This window comes from Culex pipiens, chromosome 2, assembly GCF_016801865.2.
Source record: "Culex pipiens pallens isolate TS chromosome 2, TS_CPP_V2, whole genome shotgun sequence".
Classification (NCBI taxonomy): domain Eukaryota; kingdom Metazoa; phylum Arthropoda; class Insecta; order Diptera; family Culicidae; genus Culex; species Culex pipiens.
The window spans coordinates 193,821,144-193,843,234 of NC_068938.1; the positions used below are offsets into that span (position 1 = coordinate 193,821,144).

Sequence of the window (22,091 nt, forward strand, 5' to 3'; positions counted from 1 at the left end):
GCGGGATGATAGTTTTTTATCATTCTTTCTGTGAGGCATTTCCAGCAACAACAAAAAAAACGAGCAGGTTCTTACTTCTTTGCTCAGGGGAGGAAAACGTGATTTTGATATTTGTATTATCGACACGTTCGGCACGTGCCGGTACCGTCAATTTCAGTATGATAAGTGGCTTTGCCCCCCGGGCTGAACCTGCTAGAGATAGTGGAAATGGTTCTGGAGACTAGAAATCTTTGGTTTAAGTATGTAATAGAGACGTTATGCTGAAGTGCCTGAATGAATCGTAAAATAGTGATTTATACTACATGTTGTATTTTCGATTTTTTCAGCACTCCTCGTATTTATCCAACTTGAAACATTCTACCCACAAAATAAGACACTCAAACTTACCTCTTCGTAAAACTTTAAATGTGGCACCGGTTCGTCTGAGAAGTTGTCGCAGAAATCTCTGAACAGTAGGTATCCTGAAAACAAAGAGAACGCAAATTACACAATTAGCATAAACCCGTAATGAAGGAATAATGTTTGCTTTAAAGTGCCGTAAAATCCACTCGAAATCAATTTTGGGCAAACCTCGGGAAAAAAATCGATAAGATCTCTCCATTTCCCCTCTGCAAGGATTTGCCAAATTTAATTTCACAAATGGAAAATTTCAATCCAGCTCATGGCTTGAAGCTTGAAGAAGGTCGTCCCACCGAATCGATTCCTTCGCCCAACCATTCGAAAGCAGAAAAAATAAAATCCGAAAGAAAGTTTTAGCCCTTCTCGATTATGTGACGAAGTCGGAGGAGCAATAAAAAGCTTAAATGGGATTAGTTCTTAGCTTTTTGGTTTGAGAAATTCTTTAAAAGTTTGTAATATAATTCTCGTGTTTTTTAAGAATATTTTTGGCATTTTAACTAGTTGAAGAAAAATCTTAAGAAACAAAAAAAAACAAGTTTAAATACCCTTACCAAAGTATCGCGACTACCCCAACTTGAAGCCACTCGTAACGAAATTAAGGGATTTACCGTTATTGCCTCAAGTTTAAGGCATGGGCCCTCTTTTGGGGGTGACGAACACAAAGAGTGCTACTGTGAACTGAACGAATTTCTCCACCGTTTGCCACTTCATCAAACTTGAGCTCGCAATTTTATTAGTGTGGAGGTTTTGAGAAAAAAAAAACAATTATTTCCAATATTTCAGGATGACCAGCTTTCAAACTATCAAAATTTGAAGAAAGCAGAAAAACATTCACGTTTTTATGAGTAAACCCCTAGCAAGATGTTGAAGGAGTTTACATAAATATTTCCAACATTTCCAAAATTAAAAAGAAAACTCCTTAAAAAAATAATTTAAATAAGACAAGTGTAATCCATTTCAATTATAATTTCAAAAAACAATAGAAAAAATTCATGGTAGTATTACTTAGAGAAATGTTGTCAGATTTTTTGTCAAAAAATGGCAAGTATTACCTCTAAAAATGTGTAAATTTAAATCCTTCTGAGTGTAAGTTCACATATTTCACAAAAATCGAGGTAATTCAATCTTCCAAAATCCAACTTTTTGTTATGCATTGAGAAATAGTCTAGTCTTTTAAAATTTCTTTTCATTTGTTCTTTTTTTTTAAATTCCCGGGCCAAATAAATACATTAAATGATAAGAATTTCATTTGAAATATTGTTTTTGAATAAGTGTTCATGTTTTCCCATTTCTGAAATTATTGTCTATTTCTCTACAATTTTCATTTTAGACTTTCCAATTTCCAAATCAGACAAAAAGTCGCCGAAATAGACTATTGCATTGAATAAAAATTGAGAATACCTACAGTGCAAGCGAACAAAAATTGGAAAAAAAAACGAAATTTACAATATGTTTTTCCAATCAGCATCTGGAGATATCTCGGAAACTATTGGTCCGATTTGGAATCACTAAAAAGTTTTCTAATCTTTCTAATAGAAAAAATGAAAAATTTCAAAATCTAATTTTGGCTCTTTTGAAATGATGTATGATTTTGAAATGGCTAAAATATGTTTTTCTAAAAGCGAAATAATTTTTCAGATTTTCAAATTTTAAAAAGAAAAACTGTTGAGGATTCAGCTGCAAGAAAAAACAAATTTTGGCTAATGGACATTTGCAATATTTCAAAAAATCTACTTATTTCTACCTAGAACTATCCCTCAAATTGCTATAACATAAAAACGGTACGTTTTATCGAAAAAATATTCAATTCAATTTTTAAATGCAAATAAGATTTTGTTAATTGAACTTGAAAATGTTGGTGGGTGACAAAAAATTTAAATAAAATTTGTATCAGCCTCAGCGATGGAATAATCATCATCAAAAGAAAATCATTGGACGTTCATCAAGAGAAAAAATCCGAAGAGAGCATGGCTCTCCTCTCTCGCGCACGAAATATCGGTAAAAGAAATCTAAAAAAATCATCATCTTGATTATTCGGCGGAACATCTTATTCACTACTACACTTGCAGGTGTAACGTCACAAGTCGAAAAATGACCTGTCACATTTTGTAGATGAGCAATGTGTGTAAACAAAGTGAAATACATAATGTTAAGTGGTGCTGACAAAGAAATTCACAAAAAATCATCAGCAGATTGATTTTCTTGAAGAATTTCGGGAGCGATTTTCTTTTGTGTGATTCGCCTCCTCTGTCTATCGCGGGTGAAGAAAGTTCGCTAGCGAAATTGATTTATTTGCGATTATTCCATCCCTGATCAGCCTAAATATCCTTTATTTTTCAAAAAATCGTAGATCAGTCAAAAAATTGTATAGGGGGCATAACATAAAAAAGTGAAAAATTGAAATTACATACAACGGTTTCAACATTAGAATGTAAAAAGCGAAATTTTCTGGTCCTTTCGAAAACAATATTTTCCAAAAAATTAAATCAAGACTAACTTTTCAAAAGAGCCAAACATTCAATATAACGCCCCTTTGAAAGTATTGATTTAAATAAATGAAAATATTGTTTTCGAAAAGATCGCAAAATTTCAGTTATGTTTCATATTTTAACAGTGTAAATCGGACCATTAGTTGCTGAGATATTAAATTTTACTGTTTTTACACCTTTGCATGCCAACTAAGGGTCGTTACAACAAAGTTCAATAAAGCAAAATATAGAAAATTTTCTCAGCTTTTCAAAACTATTTTTTTCAAAAGTGGGCAAAAATGTGCACTAATTTATAAAAATGAAAAACTGCAACTATTTTCAAAAAAGTTACCTAAAAATAGCTATAACTTGAAAACGGTCCACTTTATCAAAATTTCACTAAAGCACTTTTTGATTGCAAATTTAATTTTACATCGAAAAATGAAGTTGAAATTTTTTTTGAAAAAAATCAGTTTGAATTCAAAAATGTATAACTCGGTCAAATATTTTTTGCACAGCCTGGAAATTTCTGATAAGTTGGCATTTGATGTCCCCAAAACATAATAGTGTTTTTTTCCAAATCAAGTTTTTGTGACAAAAAGTTGAATAAAAAATCACCAATTTTTTTTACCGTATATCACATTTTTTCAGTGTATAGTCCCTACCCATACCTATAACTTTGCCGAAGACATCAAATCGATCAAAAATTCCTTCAGAAGATACAGATTTTTGAATTTTCATACATCATGTTGTAATGGACAGCTGCCAAATTTGTATGGAAAATTATTTGGACAAACTAATGATGCAAAATGGCTTCTTTGGGCATACCAAAGGCACCAAAAATTTTCAGCCGAATTAAAAAATACAAAAAATAAAATTCAAAGAAAGACCAATTTCGTAGAGAATTGCTCATTGACAAAAATTTCTTTTTTGCGAGAAAAAAAAAGTTTTGCGGTGACGTACATTGGAATTCATAAAAATTCAAAATATTTTTAAACAGACCCAAACATGCTAAATATGGTTATCAATGCAGAAAAATGCATTTTAGATTGTATCCAGATGATCAGACTTCTATTTTCATTAACATTTTAAAGAATTATGGAAAAAAAAGCCCTTTGTTTTTCGGACCGATTTTGAAGGGTGGGATGGGGGGAATAATCTTTGAAAAATATTTGCAGCGGCCTGAAACAAATCGAAAAATAAAATTACGTTGTTTTTATTACAAACTTTCCTTTTTTCTTCAAAAATACTTACTACTTTGCCCAAGGCAAGACATCAATCCGAAAAACAATTCTACAGATTTTCGAAGATTTTGATAGGATTTTTGGATGGACAACTCCAAAAACTGTATAACTCTTTCTGACAAAATTCCAAGTGGACATTTTATTGATTCCAACATTTAGATTCCAGTGCTCTCCTCGATCCAATCCCTCACCGCAGCCACTCGTCCGTAGACCCCCGGATATCCCGGCTGGGCACATCCCTTTCCCCAGGACACAACCCCCACCACGGTCCGTCCCGCCACCAACGGTCCTCCGGAATCACCCTGACAGGCGTCCATCCCTCCAGCCTGAAACCCAGCGCAGATCATCCGATCGGTAATCTCGTGAATCCCGCTGTACGCCCTGCGACACTCTTCCTGGTTCACAGCCGGAACGTTGGTCGCCCGCAGCACATCGTCACACTCTTCCGCGTTCTGAGTGTCACCCCAACCGGAGACCTGCAGCATCTGCCCGTCTTCGACGGGTTCGTCCTGTTCCGGCAGGCGCACGGCGTAGAACTCCTCACCCAGCTGCACCGCCTCCTCCAACTCCAGCAGCGCAAAGTCGTAATCGAACGGACTGAGGTCGTACAGCGGATGCTGCAGGACTCGTTGGATCTCCACCAGCTGACCGCCGGACTCGTGATGGGTTGATCCGACGCGAACCTTGATCAGGGGAAGGTCACTTACGTCAACGCAGTGCCCAGCGGTTAAGACCCATCGGCTTCCGATGAGCGATCCACCGCACCAGTGTTCGCGATAGTAGTTGAGCGATACCTGGTACGGAGCGTCCCGGATGTCGATCGGGAAGCCTCCGACGATGCGATGGGTGGTGCGGGATGGGGCGTTCCACCAGGGGCGTAGCGGGTTGAAGACGGTGGTGCCCTCGGCGAGGGCGAGGAAGATGAGTGGGATGATGAGTCGAGACATGGTCGTTGAGTGATTTGCGGGGTAGACGAGTTGTTGGTTTTATACTTGGTGGATTGCACTCAAGTTGTTATCTTGAGTTGGTGGGGTTCGCAACCTGACCTTTCAAGATGATCGAGTTAAAAGTAGATTTATGATAACGATGTTTTCAGTTCTTTATTTTGGTAAGTATTGTATTTTGGTGTTCACAAAGATCAAGATTTAAACCTTTGCAGTCTTTTTGATCCAATCACGCACCGCAGCCACACGAGAGTAAACGCCCGGATATCCCGGCTTGGCACATCCTCTACCCCACGATACCACCCCAACCAGAGTCCTTCCTTGTACCAGCGGTCCACCGGAATCACCTTGGCAAGCGTCCTTGCCACCAGCTTGATACCCAGCGCAGATCATCCGCTCGGTGATCTTATACGAGCCTTGGTACGCTGAACTACACTCTTCTTGATTCACGGCCGGAACGTTGGTCGCACGCAATATCTCTCCAGATTCCTGGACGTTCTGGGTATCACCCCAGCCGGACACCTGCAGCAGCTGACCGTCCTCGACGGGTTCGTCCTGTTCCGGCAAGTCAACGGCGTAGAACTCCTCACTCAGTTGAACAGATTTAGCCAGCTCAAGCAGGGTGAAGTCGTAATCGATGGTATTGTCGTTGTACTTGGGATGCTGGATGACACGCTTGACCTCGACCAGTTGACCTCCGGATGCATGACGGACGGATCCAATGCGAACCTGAAGCCAAGGAGCGTCATGCTTATCAGCACAGTGCGCTGCCGTTAGAATCCAGCGTTGACTGATGATGGATCCACCGCAGAAGTGTCCGCCTCGTTGAAGAGATACCTGGAACGGAGCTTCCAGAATGTCAATCTCGAAACCCCCCACAATGCGTTGGCTGTCGGGGGACGGAGCGTTCCACCAGGGTCGTAGCGGGTCGTAGACCTGGACGCCCTCGGCGAAACAGATGACGGACAGAAAGGTGATTAGACGGTACATGGTCACTGGAAGAAATTGTTTAGGGATTGCCGATTTTATACATTTTTGAAGGTTATAAACTGTATGCTATCTCAAGTGGCTTGGATGACGGTAATCCGTAACTGGTTTCCTCTGATAACTCTTAAGTGGATGTTATTTTGACGGAAGGTCACTTGAGAAAGGGTTTTTCTCAAGTGCTTTCGAACGTCTATCTCATAATTCAAAACACTCCACATCCCTATATAATACGGATCATTTCAAACTCAAACCATCAGTCAGTGCTACTCATCCAGCCATCATGAACCGATTCACAGTCCTCCTGTCCATCGCCTGCATCGCCTTAGCCCAAGGTGCATCCACGGCCCGTAACCCACTTCGTCCATGGTGGAACGCCCCGTCCTCCACCACCGGTCAACGCATCGTCGGAGGCTTCGAGATCGACATCCTGGATGCCCCCTTCCAGGTATCTCTCCAACGCGGCGGACACTTCTGCGGTGGATCCATCATCGGTGAACAATGGGTCCTCACCGCCGCCCACTGCGCCAGCGATCGGGACGGTCCTAAACTCCAGGTCCGCGTCGGATCTTCCCGCCATGCGTCCGGAGGTCAACTGGTCCAGGTCAAGCGTGCCATCCAGCATCCCAACTACAACGGCCAGACCATCGATTACGACTACACCCTGCTCGAGCTGGCTCAACCCGTTCAGCTGAGTGAGGAGTTCTACGCCGTTGGCCTGCCCGAACAGGACGAACCCGTCGAGGACGGTCAGCTGCTGCAGGTGTCCGGCTGGGGCAACACCCAGAGCGCCCAGGAGTCGAGCAAGGTGCTGCGTGCGACCAACGTTCCGGCCGTCAACCAGGAGGTTTGTCGTGAGGAGTACAAAAACGCGAACAAGATCACCGACCGGATGATCTGCGCCGGGTACAAGGCCGGAGGAAAGGACGCCTGCCAGGGTGATTCCGGTGGTCCGCTGGTGGCGGGAAATACCCTGGTGGGAGTCGTGTCCTGGGGAATGGGATGCGCCCAGCCGAATTACTCGGGAGTTTACTCGCGAGTTGCGGCGGTTCGTGACTGGATCAAGGAACACAGTGGAATCTAAACGGTTGAGGCAATGAATAACGTTGAAGACTAATAAAGTTTCATTTTATCAAAAAATCTTTTTCATTTCAAAATCATTTTCATCGAAAATCTGGCCACCCTATCAAGATCTGGAACTCCAATTAGTCGAAAAACTCAAAATGATTACCACTTTGGCCCAATCATGAAAAAGACTCCCCTCGTCCTCCGTCCATCTTGCCTTAGCGTTTCCAAACCCCACGAAAATCCTTTCGACTCAAACAGCGCCGACCGTCAAAATGAATAATTTAATTTCGTCGCCGCGCTTTGTGACCTGTTCCGATTGCGCGACGGTCGGTTCCGAATCGACGAGCCGTGGACTTTCAGCTTAGGTGTGGTAAATGGGTCTTTGAGCTGGTCACATAAAATTAAGGATCTTTTCCAGCAGCGACCAACCGAAGGAGAAATGGGGGAAAACCGAGGTGTACTTTTCCAACTTTTTGGTTTCTTTGGTGCCGGTCGATCCGTCAGAGTTCAGTCTGCAATTAGGACTTGTTGAGTGCGCCGACTGAAGTTACTCCCTTGGGTTAATGAGATGGAAATGGAATGGCATTTTATCGCCAAATCACACGAAATTGAAAGATTTGTTTGTTTGTTTACATTAGAATAATTCATTGATTGAAACAAAATTGTAGAATAAAAATTTATGATTTTTCAATCAATACCACTGTAGATAAATTCTGTTCAATTAAAATTCATCTTTTATCGTTTTTCTGATTTTAAGACATGCGTTGCATTGTTTTTTTGTTATTTATATCATTTTTATCGTTTTCATCTAATTTATCCAGTGTTGGCATTATCGCACCCTCGCGAGAAAAAAATCGTTTCTCTCGAGTTCTCGCCGCGAGTCACGAGCTGCCGAGAGAAACTCGCCGATTGCCGTTCTCTCCCCCGTTTGCGAACGGGTTAGCTCGCGAGAAAGAATTGCCCGCTCGCGAGAAGTAAAACGGGCTGGCAACGAAGAAAAAACAACACAACTATTGAAATTACACCTCTTTACCACCGTGTCGTTCGCATTCATAAACCTGATAAACAAATTGCTATCTTAGAACGAAAGGCTAGCACGAAGCGTTCGCGAGCGCTCGCGGCGAGAGCGAGAACGCGAGAAAAAAGGCGAGCGCGAGCGAGAAGCGAAAAGGACTACAAGTTCTCTCCCTCGCTCGCGAGTGAGAAAAGCTTTCCTTCTTCTCACTCGAATCTCAACACTGATTTTATCATTTTCATCGTTTTTATCATTTTCATCGTTTTCGTCGTTTTCGTCGTTTTTATCGTTTTTATCGTTTTTATCGTTTTTATCGTTTTTATCGTTTTTTATCGTTATAATCGTTTTCAACTATTTTGTCATTTTTGTCGTTTCTGTCGTTTTTATCGTTTAAATCATTTGAATCGTTTTTATCGTTTTTATCGTTTTCATCGTTTTTATCACATTTATCGTCTTTATCGTTTTTATCGTTATTATCGTTATAATCGTTTTCATCTTTTTAGTCGATTATTATATTAAAGTTTTAAAAGTTTTAATAATTTCAATAATTTTAATCGTTTTAATCGCTTTATCGTTTTTGTTGTTTTTGGTAATTGTTTTCATCGTTTTAATCGTTTTAATCGTTTTAATCGTTATAATCGTTGTGATCGATTTGAACGTTTTAATCATTTTTGTCGTTATTATAGTTTTTATCGTTATAATCGTTATAATCGTTGTCATCGTTATTGTCGTTTTCGTCGTTTTAATCATTTTTGTTGTGTTTTGGTAATTGTTTTCATCGTTTTCATCGTTTTCATCGTTTTCATTGTTTTCATCGTTTTAATCGTTTTAATCGTTTTAATCGTTTTGACTGATTTAAACGTTTTAATCATTTTTGTCGTTATTATAGTTTTTATCTTTATAATCGTTATAATCGTTATAATCGTTGTCATCGTTTTTGTCATTTTTGTCATTTTTGTCATTTTTGTCATTTTTGTCATTTTTGTCATTTTTGTCATTTTTGTCATTTTTGTCATTTTTGTCATTTTTGTCATTTTTGTCATTTTTGTCATTTTTGTCATTTTTGTCATTTTTGTCATTTTTGTCATTTTTGTCATTTTTGTCATTTTTGTCATTTTTGTCATTTTTGTCATTTTTGTCACTTTTGTCATTTTTGTCATTTTTGTCATTTTTGTCATTTTTGTCATTTTTGTCATTTTTGTCATTTTTGTCATTTTTGTCATTTTTGTCATTTTTGTCATTTTTGTCATTTTTGTCATTTTTGTCATTTTTGTCATTTTTGTCACTTTTGTCATTTTTGTCATTTTTGTCATTTTTGTCATTTTTGTCATTTTTGTCATTTTTGTCATTTTTGTCATTTTTGTCATTTTTGTCATTTTTGTCATTTTTGTCATTTTTGTCATTTTTGTCATTTTTGTCATTTTTGTCATTTTTGTCATTTTTGTCATTTTTGTCATTTTTGTCATTTTTGTCATTTTTGTCATTTTTGTCATTTTTGTCATTTTTGTCATTTTTGTCATTTTTGTCATTTTTGTCATTTTTGTCATTTTTGTCATTTTTGTCATTTTTGTCATTTTTGTCATTTTTGTCATTTTTGTCATTTTTGTCATTTTTGTCATTTTTGTCATTTTTGTCATTTTTGTCATTTTTGTCATTTTTGTCATTTTTGTCATTTTTGTCATTTTTGTCATTTTTGTCATTTTTGTCATTTTTGTCATTTTGTCATTTTTGTCATTTTTGTCATTTTTGTCATTTTTGTCATTTTGTCATTTTGTCATTTTTGTCATTTTTGTCATTTTTGTCATTTTTGTCATTTTTGTCATTTTTGTCATTTTTGTCATTTTTGTCATTTTTGTCATTTTTGTCATTTTTGTCATTTTTGTCATTTTTGTCATTTTTGTCATTTTTGTCATTTTTGTCATTTTTGTCATTTTTGTCATTTTTGTCATTTTTGTCATTTTTGTCATTTTTGTCATTTTTGTCATTTTTGTCATTTTTGTCATTTTTGTCATTTTTGTCATTTTTGTCATTTTTGTCATTTTTGTCATTTTTGTCATTTTTGTCATTTTTGTCATTTTTGTCATTTTTGTCATTTTTGTCATTTTTGTCATTTTTGTCATTTTTGTCATTTTTGTCATTTTTGTCATTTTTGTCATTTTTGTCATTTTTGTCATTTTGTCATTTTGTCATTTTGTCATTTTTGTCATTTTTGTCATTTTTGTCATTTTTGTCATTTTTGTCATTTTTGTCATTTTTGTCATTTTTGTCATTTTTGTCATTTTTGTCATTTTTGTCATTTTTGTCATTTTTGTCATTTTTGTCATTTTTGTCATTTTTGTCATTTTTGTCATTTTTGTCATTTTTGTCATTTTTGTCATTTTTGTCATTTTTGTCATTTTTGTCATTTTTGTCATTTTTGTCATTTTTGTCATTTTTGTCATTTTTGTCATTTTTGTCATTTTTGTCATTTTTGTCATTTTGTTTCTTGTTTCTTGTTTCTTGTTTCTTGTTTCTTGTTTCTTGTTTCTTGTTTCTTGTTTCTTGTTTCTTGTTTCTTGTTTCTTGTTTCTTGTTTCTTGTTTCTTGTTTCTTGTTTCTTGTTTCTTGTTTCTTGTTTCTTGTTTCTTGTTTCTTGTTTCTTGTTTCTTGTTTCTTGTTTCTTGTTTCTTGTTTCTTGTTTCTTGTTTCTTGTTTCTTGTTTCTTGTTTCTTGTTTCTTGTTTCTTGTTTCTTGTTTCTTGTTTCTTGTTTCTTGTTTCTTGTTTCTTGTTTCTTGTTTCTTGTTTCTTGTTTCTTGTTTCTTGTTTCTTGTTTCTTGTTTCTTGTTTCTTGTTTCTTGTTTCTTGTTTCTTGTTTCTTGTTTCTTGTTTCTTGTTTCTTGTTTCTTGTTTCTTGTTTCTTGTTTCTTGTTTCTTGTTTCTTGTTTCTTGTTTCTTGTTTCTTGTTTCTTGTTTCTTGTTTCTTGTTTCTTGTTTCTTGTTTCTTGTTTCTTGTTTCTTGTTTCTTGTTTCTTGTTTCTTGTTTCTTGTTTCTTGTTTCTTGTTTCTTGTTTCTTGTTTCTTGTTTCTTGTTTCTTGTTTCTTGTTTCTTGTTTCTTGTTTCTTGTTTCTTGTTTCTTGTTTCTTGTTTCTTGTTTCTTGTTTCTTGTTTCTTGTTTCTTGTTTCTTGTTTCTTGTTTCTTGTTTCTTGTTTCTTGTTTCATGTTTCTTGTTTCTTGTTTCTTGTTTCTTGTTTCTTGTTTCTTGTTTCTTGTTTCTTGTTTCTTGTTTCTTGTTTCTTGTTTCTTGTTTCTTGTTTCTTGTTTCTTGTTTCTTGTTTCTTGTTTCTTGTTTCTTGTTTCTTGTTTCTTGTTTCTTGTTTCTTGTTTCTTGTTTCTTGTTTCTTGTTTCTTGTTTTTTGAATATAATTCGACTCATTAAAAAACCTAATAATTACCAACTATCCTCCTTCGAAATCGTAATCGCTGAATCTCGTGCGCAGGTCTGCTGCAAATCAATTTATAATCACTTCGCGTAATACTTCAATTTGTAAATAACGCATCGTTAGTGACTGTGTAAGTAGTATACACAGTTAGTTCGACAAGGTTCGAGCGCGTAATCCTTTTCCAGTGACTCTCCGCTCATTCCTGGTGGGGATGTTTTGGGAAAATTCCGGAATCCGTGACCTTCCGCGAAGGGAAGCGGGAAATCCGATACTATTGGAATTTCCGGGGTGAGATCGATACAACGCGAGTGTGCAGGATTAATTATTTGCTTGAAATAATTAAACATATTTGGGGGTGAAGCGAGCGCGTGGGAAATTTCACAGAAGGACGTAATCGTCATGGGAGTGAAAATTTTTCGGATGTGGGAAAATGATATCGTGTCGGCTCAACATGTTTGAATTGGGTCGAGTCGAATTGAAGGGTGATTGATTAATTACGCAATGAGGATATAATTGTTTGAATACGGATGTTTCAGCTTTATTCCAATCGAAATGAATGAAATATCGAACACATTCTGTTCTGATTGAATATAACGAATATTTTGAGAACTTAAATATTTAACTATAATTCAAACATACAGAAAAGAAACCCTTTAAATACAAATATTTCAAATTCCCAGCCAAAACTTTCAAGCACGCGCAGATTCCTCAATTAAATTATGCCACAAAAGCTTTTAAATCCCGAGGCCCAATTTGTGTGACCCAAATGTATCTCCAAAACAGCACTCACAAACCGAGCCGCCAAAAAGCCATTCTAGCCGTGTATGATTGATGGTCCGGAATATGATGCCATTATCGCTTTGTTTTTTTCCTCCTCAAAATTTCCACAACATCAAAAAAAGAAACAATAAGCGAAAACGGAAGGAAAACCGCATCGTTCCGTGATAATTTGCCGGGACGAAATTGTATTAAATGACACCGGTTGGCTTTTCACGCGTGATGAAGCACGCCGAAAAGTTGCTACTCAGGAGTCAGGCATGAAAAAAAAAACCCGTAAGTTTTAAATGCTTTTCCCGGAAACTGATTGGGTGAAATGTGGGTCAGGTTTATTGGCGTGAAGTTAATCGATGCTGGCGCTTAACTTACCTAACACCTGGTTGAAGATTTTGTCGAAGTTCACCTCACTTTCCTTTTCGAGGTATTTGTGCATCACACTTCGAACACTAAAAAAAAGAGAGAGAAAAAGAGTAAATTAACATCAATGTTGAATTAGTCACAATAAGATTCACAATAAAGCAATTCCAGCCCAAAACAGGAATTTTTAGGTACTTTGTTCTCGACCCTCTCCGATTTCAATGAAACTTTGTAAACATAATAAAAATGTTGAAAGAATAGGTTTTTTTTGTGGTTTTTGGCAATTTTTATACGACAGACTTGATTTTTCATCAGTTTCGAAAATATTTTAACTGGAAAGCTCGTCGAATTCCCATAAAAATCGTGGGCGTACCTTCAAATTTGACTTTTAAACATAAAAATCAAAAAATCTCATAGAAGTGGCGTGCTTTTTTCTTTCAGTGTATTTTTTTCAGAAAGCCCGTCTAATTTCCTACAAGTTTTTGTTAGACCACTTTTTAGTACGAGATATTTAAATAACGAAATACAAAAATATTTAAAACACTAACGCCCTTCTCAAATGTCATTATCAAGTGAAAATGACTCCATATACACAAAAATGGCTTACCTAAGCGTAGTGTCACAAAGTTTCATTGAATTCGGAGAGGGTCGTGAAAAAAGTACTTGAAAAATTCCTGTTTTGGGCTGGAATTGCTTTTTATCATGTTTAAATTATGTATCATATTCAAAAAAAATAATTCATTGTTAAATAATATTCCAGCAAATTCGATGTTATTCGACAATAATGTTTGTAATATTTTCACTTTAATTATTCATGTTATGTCTGTTAAAATTCAAAAAATTAAAATTTTATGAGAAAAAGTAAATCATCAATTCATCAGATAGTTTGAAATGAAAATTTAGTGTAGAAATAAAACTATATAAATTAAAATATTTTGTTACATTTCATAAAAACAATAACAATAGCAGGATGCTGTATTTTTTATATTTTTTTCAGCACAAATTTTGTAAAAATCAATCAAAAATAATTTGCAATCTAGAGAAATTTGTAATAAAAACTAGTTAGTTTTTAAGAAATATTCATGTTCAAATAAATGTAGGAATATTCAAAAGTTGATTTTGTCGCCCAAAATATTCTGCATAAAACGCAATTTTGCATAATTTAATCCAAATTATCAAGTTATTTTGTAGTTTTACTTAAGGTTGCATTCTAAATAAAAAAAATTCTAAATCACTTTGGAGTTCAGGATGATGCAAAAACTTGTACCGTCTTGTATCAAAGCAAATTAAAAAAAATCCAGATTAAGTTAAAAAAACCAAATTTGCCATCCAAAATGACTTTACAATTTTATGCATCGTTTTCAAGTCATAGACATTTTAAGATATTTTTTGTAAAAATGTTTATCATTTTGCATTTTTGAAATTATTTTTCAAGGAAAAGCACCTCTGCGAAAAATAAGTTTCGAAACGCGATTTTCTACAAATTTCGATTTTTGACGATTTTTGATTAAGGTTTGCAGACCTTATTTGGTCAATATTTTTGGCGTTTGAGGTAACAAAAATGCATTTAAAGCACATTGCAATTTATTAATCATTAAAAATGAAATCTTTCATTTGAAAATTACAATGAAAATTGAAAAAGTTACATTTTGGTGCAGCTTTGCTAAGAATCGGTCTTTAAGAAATTTATACAATTTGGGTTAGATTTTAAACTATTGAAATACTTTTTATTGAAAATAGCAGACAACTTCACAAAAGATTCACTTTTTGACATTGAAAATTGAACCAATATAGTTTCAAGACATCGTGAGGTGAAAAATGAGGGCTGATGCAAATGGCTTTTTTAACAAAAGAAATGCATTGACAAAATTTTATTCAGATCAAAAAATTACTAAGAAAAATAATTCGCGAAAACAAAGAGAATTACTAGATAGAAACAGTAAGGCTATTACAATGTTTTTTTTTTTTGCAATTTTAGTCCCTCGACCTTCATTAAGATCAAATGGGAAAACTTTTTGTACAAAATTTCAAGCCTTATTTTCAGAAAACTGGGAAAAAGAATCACAAAATGCATGATTGCAGTTAACCCTTTACAACCCAACCCCGCCTTTATATGGGCTTCAATCTAAAAAATCGCCAAAAAATATTTTTTCTGCCAATTTTTGATCTAAAAAGCACTGAAAAGAAGAAATTTTAGAAAATTTCAGCGTTTGAAGTTTGACTTGTTTTATGTGACTTTGCCAATGTTTCAAAAATGTTATTTTTTGAAGGTCAACTTTGGCTGAGTTTTTTACTAAAATGTCCAATACTTTTAGTAAAAGGAGTATGCAGTAATTTTTTAAAAAATGAAAAAGTGACTGTAAAAATATGAAAAATTAGGAAGGCAAAATGTAATGACAGAAGGTGGTAGAATATGCAAAATACTATAAAAAACAAACATAAACTAAACAAGATTAATGCAAATTAAAATACTAAAAATAAAACTAGAAAAACATAAAACAAGAGAAGTAAAGTTTTTCGTAGAACAAAAGTTACTCAAAATGACCTCCTGAACACGGGAACCATAAAAATTTTTGAAAAAAAAAATTTGGGCTGTAGAGCCACTATCAAAAACTTACAAAATATCAATGAATTCATGAAACAAATCCTCTGGTTAAAACATTTTCAAATTAACTTTTTAAAACCTATCGTCAAAAGCCACTCTTTCAAGCCGGTCCGTCGTCAGGTGACTCCATAAAGAGCAATTGTTGCCTGCAAAGATTGACGTCAACGTATGCCATGATGCGTGAAAGGTTCTAGCGACATCACATTTCGCAGTAGCTCGCCGCTGGGAAGAAGTTTTTTAGCATCGCAATATTTATTAGCAAATAGCAGGCGCCGGCTGCAGTTTGCTTACCTATTTTACGGTCGAATGATTCACCTGCGATATTGAACGTGTGTTAACCTTTGATTTTATTTTTTTCAATGTGCTGTGCAAATTGTGGAAAATTTCCCCCTCACTTTTCAAGTCATGTTTATTCATTATGTAAGACACTTTTTTGGGGGCGGGCTTCCGGAAATTAATCAGATTACAAGTGGATGGCCACACTCTGCTTTTTTTTCGGGACCAACCCCGAATTTTGAGACTTTCTGTGTGTCCTTCTCGGAAATGGTTCAGGTTGGGCTCCCCCCAAAAACGACCACTTCAAGAGGAAAGACAAATTCTAGGACGTTACATCTACCGAAGTGCTTACTAGAAGAGGACACTTTTTGGGTTCGCCTGGCAACCCTGAAATCATCAAAGAATATCATCAAAGTGATCTGCCAAAGACAAGAGGAGACACACCGAAATGATGGCGCAAAATTCGGGTCACTAATCACCCACAATTTGGCCTCGGGAAAACGATAAGCCGGTAATATCGATTACCCTCAGTGCAAAACCCTTGTCCAGCTGGGCTATTTCCCGTCCCCAGAAAGATGAGACTAAGGGAAAAAGTTATTTCATCAATTTGGGTTTGGTTTTTCCGCTACTATCTGGTGCGATCTAGTTTGACAGATTTTGGCTTCCGGCGAAAAAGTGTGGCCATTTTCCTCCCACGATGAGTTGGGCACTTTTTATTCCTCGGTTGAGCTAGACCACACGTGCGAAAAGGTCAAATCGATCGATTTGGCGACAGATGCCGCCTCTATCTCTAGTTGGCCATGATTTTGGAATTTTAGAACGGGTTTTTTGGGAGGGAAATTGGTCGTCAAAAATTGATGAGATTTTGGGTGCGTTACTTGTGGGAAAATCTGCACCCATCAACCTTGAGGGGGAAATTGTTCGAAGAAGATAGCCATATTAAATATTGAAGCTCAATAATTACCTGAATTTAGAGATAGTTTAACCGATCCTGTTGCTGATGCAAAGTGTTGTGAATAATTTAGAGTGCGAAATTGCCCTCTTTGCGAAATTCTATGAATTTATAATTTGGGAAAAGACGGATGATCATCGCAGGAGGCCCCAAAAAGTTTGATGGCCCTTTTGAGAACTCGTGCACTTTGCAGTTTATTCGACTTTGATTTCAAAATTTAAGTTAGAGCACATTTGATCATCTTTTCAATCTTATCTTAAAAATAATAATAAAAATAAAAAGATTAAATAAATTTAATCTGTTGAACTTTTAGCGCCGAAATCACTTACTTAATTCAGGGTTAAAAAAAGTGCATAAGTTAAACAGTTAAAAAAATCTTAAATTGATTTTAGATTGAATCCCAAATAAAATAGAAAAAGTGACTTAAAATCAATTAAGTTCAATCAAAAATACTTATTTAAATATAATGTTGTCATGATGCATCCTTATTTATTTCTATTTAGAATATTATTTTTCAAAGCTAATTTTTCATGTGCAAGCAACTCCATTCAACATTCTAGAACAATCTTTTAATTTTATGGTTTTCAGACAAAGTGTTCTCACTAAATTTGCTGGGTTTCGATCTAAAAACTGGCCAAATATAACTTTTTTACTTGGAGACGATATTCGAAGATAAACGACAACTGGTAGTATCAAGTGGTTAAGAAGCGAAAAAAAAAAAACTTTTTTAATCAATTTAAAATCTTCAAAAAAAAAATTATACAAAAACACTTACTTTTTTATAATTAAAAAAAAATCGTTACAAATTCAGTGAACAATGGACTGCAACCAAAAAAAACTAGTATGTAGATATCTAAAAATTTGATTTTCGAAAAAAGATATTCAAATCTAGTTAGTATCAAAGTAATTTTTGCTTAATGAAGACCATCAAAAACTTTTTTTTGGATCCATTTAAAATTTTATTTCACGTCCATATTGCAAATTATGAAACAAGACGTATTTTTGAAATAATGGTATTTTGTGGAAAAAATAAAAACATGGTTTTAAAAACTCTATTTAAAAGAGTCGTTTGTATCCCATTTTATATTGTATCCCAATATTGATAATTTAAACAACCCGAGCAGACGGTAATAACTTGGGAATAACATTTTTTGATATTTGAAAATACTAGGCCAATAACATTTTATGTTATTTATAACAAGATTTGTTATTCATCGTTATGAATTTGTTGTTATTGGATTGTTATTGTAATAACAGACTATTAACATTTTTAGTTATTCTTCGAACAAATCTTTGTTATTATTTTTTGTTATTTTAACAACTAATCCGATCATCCCAATAACAGTTGGAGTTATTCTTCCATAACAAAAAATGTTATTCCAAAGTTGGTTTGGCTTTCAACCAATATCAGACCAATAACAAATTTTGTTATGATAACATAAACTGTTATTAAACCCTTATGCTAAAATGGATTTTTCAAGAAGATTCCATAACACTTTCTGTTATTTTAACAGTATTTGTTATTGGAATGGCATGAATTTTGTTATTACCGTCTGCCCGGGAATGCAGTTATTTGTTATTTTTTATGTCATTACACCTTAACATTGTGTTGTTCAAGCCAGCTGAAAAACTTTACACAATAGTTTCTTTTAAAAAAAAAATGTGCTGTGAAAATCCTTTTAAAATTTAAAGACTTTTGATAATCTATATTGAAAATGATGAAAATTTTCGATATTTGTTCAACAATTTCTAACTCAACGTTGTTTAATCTTATATAACATTTCATAAAAGTTTGAGGAATGCAAAAAGGTTTAAATTTTTACTTTTTGATGTTTTACATAATAAAAATTATAACAACTTTTCAAGTTTCGTGACTTTTGGTAACCCACATCGCGAATAATAAAAGAATAATTCATTTAACAACACAAAATAAAAGATTGCAAAGAAAAACTTAATTACTAAAACTTTTATTCAGGGCTGCGGAGTCGGGTCATGTTTCAAGCGACTCCGACTCCGACTCCGACTCCGGCTTTCTGAGTTAAGCCGACTCCGACTCCGACTCCGGCTCCGGCTTTCTACAAATTGATGACTCCGGCTCCGACTCCGACTCCGGCCTTCCAACTCTAGCTGACTCCGACTCCGACTCCGACTCCAGCTTTCCACAAATTGTTGACTCCGGCTCCGACTCCGACTCCGCCACCTAATCTGTATTTAACATATTTTAAAAATTTCAATTAATCACATCACTCACATTTCAGTTCACACTTGCGCGAATAATGACATTTATGTTCGGGGTGTTTAACAAAATTATACATACGAATTATTTATACAAACAGAATGATATGGAACCATACTAAGCTTGGTAGATAAGTGTTCGTTGTTCTATTTTACATGTTTTCAGCATTTTTGAAACAAAAATCATAAATATCTTCAGATTTAAACGCATTTTCTGCACAACAATTTTCAAAATAAATTTAAATTTTGATGTTTGAAAAATTGGAACTTTTTATTTAACTACTTTAAATTTACATTCATTTTTTTAAGTTTATATACTAGCTACACTAATGTTTAACTGTACTTTTTTAAATGAAATATTAAAAGTAAGTTAACCTTCATGATCGAATTGACATATAAAATCCATTTGAATAATTTTAGGCTGAAATTTTAAAGAAACACAGTAACTATCAAAGATACGCTGGTTTTGAAATAGACAATTTTTAAAGTCAAAATTTTTAAAGCTCTTTTGAATTTATTTCAGAGGACGTACATGGAAATTGTGTGATCCAGCCCAGTACACACTTTAAACATATAAATCATGAGAAAATTCTTATATTTGAAAAAAATAAAATAAAATTATATCAATTATATCACCCCGATTGAGGGTATTTTAAAAAATTAGACTTGTTCAAAAATATTATTTAAGGATTCACTACACGCAAACATTTTTTGCTTCGAGTTTTTTACGGAAATTGTCATAACTCAGAATAGAAAACAGTTAGAGTCCCACTTTTTGTATTATGTTCTGTAGAAAAGTTATGCAAAGTTTACACGACCTAAACTGATCGGATTGTTTCAAAAGTTTCTTCAAAAAGCAAAAAAAAATTTGCGAAAATTATGTTAACTTTGCATAACATTTCTACAGGACCTACCTAATACATAAAGTGGAACTTTAACTGTTTTCTTTTCAGAGTTATGACAATTTCCGTTAAAAAATTGAATCAAAAAATGTTCGCGTGTAGTGGATCCTTAAGAATAAACACTTTAAGAGAAATTGTAAATATTGAGGTAATCGATATATCTAATCAATTCAATGATTATTTCAAAAATAGTTGCAACTTTTTTTCGATATTTTCGTTTGTTTTAAATGTTTTCAGCATGTTTCGGTCCAAGTAGTAGATTGATATAATAGTTGATATTTTATTATTTTAGTTATAATGTCAATTTTACAAATAGTACTGATAGTGAACCTTTATTTTCCTATTAACAAAAAGGATCTACTTAAAACCTTAGCAATTCTTTAGTAATATATTGACATTTAGTTGAATTAAAAGTTTGCAAAATTAAGTTTATATAAGTATTATATAGAATTTCCAGAGTTACATAAACTTTTATACTAAGAAGTTAGTAAACTTTATACTCAATCCAAATTACTTTTTTAATCGGTCAAAGATGCCTATTTGGAGTAGGGATGCTGGATTTATGGTGAATTGTCATCAAATAACTTTATTTATGTTAATTTTTCGAATGGTGTACAAACTATTTTTGTACCTTTTTTGATTTTTGTAATAGTATTTGTTATAGATCTTTTTATAGAAATCATCTTTTCATGAGCTTGTACCAAAATGTTCGGCATGAGTTTCTGTACAAAACGTAGTACTAGGTTTCTGTCAAACTTTAAATTGTTCACATGTTTCATCACAAAATGTGCATAGGGCCCAAGGGGTGTAAATACTTATTTTACATACTGTAAATACAAGCAAAAAGAGACAGTAAAGAACCATTTTAATATATTTTAATTTTTTGACTACACAGCCACAATTATTTACTATTTTATGAGTTATGACACTATAGTATAGTTTATGCAAACATTGACAAGAGAGGATTAGCAGATTATGATTCTGTGATCTTAGTGAAATAACACAATAAGAGCTTTCCAATCACAATAGAAATGCTTCGAAAACATCATGACATCTGATAAATATCTTGACCAAAAAAATAAATTGATTATAAAAATGTCAACGCAGTGCACGCGATTCAATAAATAAATTTAAAAAATGGAAATTAACCTGAATTATAACAAATATTGAACAATAAATAAGTTCAGAAATTATATAAAATATTTTGACAACTCCGACTCCAGCTCCGACTCCGGGTCAATCAGAAATCTACGACTCCGGCTCCGACTCCGACTCCAGCTCATAAAATTTAGCCGACTCCGACTCCGACTCCGACTCCAGCTATTCGAGTTTTAACGACTCCGACTCCGACTCCGACTCCAGGTCCCCAAAAAGACCCGACTCCACCGACTCCGGCTCCGACTCCGACTCCGACTCCACAGCCCTGCTTTTATTTTTATTTTAATTCTACCTATATTTTTTTCTTCAAACAAAATCATTTAAAAACTCATATATTTGTTTATTGATTTTTAGATAAAAATCGTAAATTGTAATAAGAAATCAAAATGAAAATCCTTCGGCTTAAAACTTCAAAAAATTTTAAGGTTAAATCACATTTTTGAAAAATTCCCCAACTGAAAAAATGTTTTTGCAATTCCGTCGTGGCACTTCTTACTTTTCCTGTCATTCTTGAACGACAAAATAGCCTACTTTTCTGCACCAAAAATAACAGAATCGAATAGCAACACTTTTCAACACTTGTTTCGAAAAGTAACACTTTTCAACATTTTTTGGTATTAAACGATTTATTGACAAAATACATGAAAATTTGACATACAATTTCACTCAATGGGTGTTTTTCGAAATTGCAAAAAATGTTGAATGGAACTCGTTGCAAAACTTGATTTTTTCAGCACTTTTCGTATTTATCCAACTCGGTGAACCTCGTTGGATAAATGCACGACTCGGGCTGATAAAATCCTCTTTTTCCAACTTTTTGCATAATTTACTTTTTCAAATTTAATTACTTTTGTAATCTATACTAAAAATGAAGATTTTTTTTTGAAAAATTTATAACTTTACGTTGTTTAATGAAATATTACACTTTTAAAAAATTGAGCAATGAAAAAATAGATTTATTTTTAACTATTTTATGTTTGAAACAACTTTGAACGTTTCGTGACGTTTGGTAACCCACATCGCGAATGAAAAAGAATAAATCAATAAACAAAACTAAATAAAAGAATAAAAAAACTTTATTTCCGAAGCATGCTTTTTTATTTTTTTATGTTTTAAGGGACAAAAAAAACAATATTACCCCACATGGCCTTATGGTGGAAAATCTAGGTCAAGAGCTGTATATTTTTCATAAGACAACATCTTTTAGAAGATCATATTTGTTTAATGATTTTTCGATAAAAATCGTCATTGGCAATCAAAATAAACATCTTTTTTTGTTAAAAGC

At 34.2% G+C, this 22,091-nt stretch overlaps 4 protein-coding genes across 10 annotated transcripts in view; 1 reads left to right on the top strand and 3 right to left on the bottom strand.

The window, feature by feature from the left end:
* LOC120415167 (G protein-coupled receptor kinase 1) overlaps positions 1-22,091 on the bottom strand; it is a 265,002-nt gene that overhangs the window by 137,130 nt on the left and 105,781 nt on the right. For all 7 annotated transcript variants that reach the window (XM_039576611.2, XM_039576609.2, XM_039576607.2 and 4 more), the window contains 2 exons: positions 12,691-12,767; positions 388-461 (listed from right to left, as the gene is read on the bottom strand). In XM_039576611.2, coding sequence (XP_039432545.1) covers positions 388-461; positions 12,691-12,767 — 151 coding nt within the window. The remainder of the gene's footprint in view (positions 1-387; positions 462-12,690; positions 12,768-22,091) is intronic.
* LOC120415170 (trypsin 5G1-like) lies at positions 4,227-5,058 on the bottom strand. The gene has a single exon (XM_039576615.1). It carries the CDS (start codon positions 5,056-5,058, stop codon positions 4,267-4,269), a length of 792 nt encoding a protein of 263 aa, XP_039432549.1. The 3' UTR covers positions 4,227-4,266.
* On the bottom strand, positions 5,161-6,045 carry LOC120415171 (trypsin 5G1-like). The gene has a single exon (XM_039576616.2). The coding sequence runs from the start codon at positions 6,043-6,045 to the stop codon at positions 5,257-5,259; it is 789 nt and encodes a 262-aa protein (XP_039432550.1). The 3' UTR covers positions 5,161-5,256.
* Positions 6,271-7,169, top strand: LOC120415169 (trypsin 5G1-like). The gene has a single exon (XM_039576614.2). It carries the CDS (start codon positions 6,323-6,325, stop codon positions 7,121-7,123), a length of 801 nt encoding a protein of 266 aa, XP_039432548.1. The 5' UTR covers positions 6,271-6,322; the 3' UTR covers positions 7,124-7,169.

Coding starts and splice junctions, on each gene's coding strand:
- LOC120415171 (XM_039576616.2), bottom strand. CDS start 6,045: ATGTACCGTCTAATCACCTTTCTGTCCGTCATCTGTTTCGCCGAGGGC.
- LOC120415169 (XM_039576614.2), top strand. CDS start 6,323: ATGAACCGATTCACAGTCCTCCTGTCCATCGCCTGCATCGCCTTAGCC.
- LOC120415170 (XM_039576615.1), bottom strand. CDS start 5,058: ATGTCTCGACTCATCATCCCACTCATCTTCCTCGCCCTCGCCGAGGGC.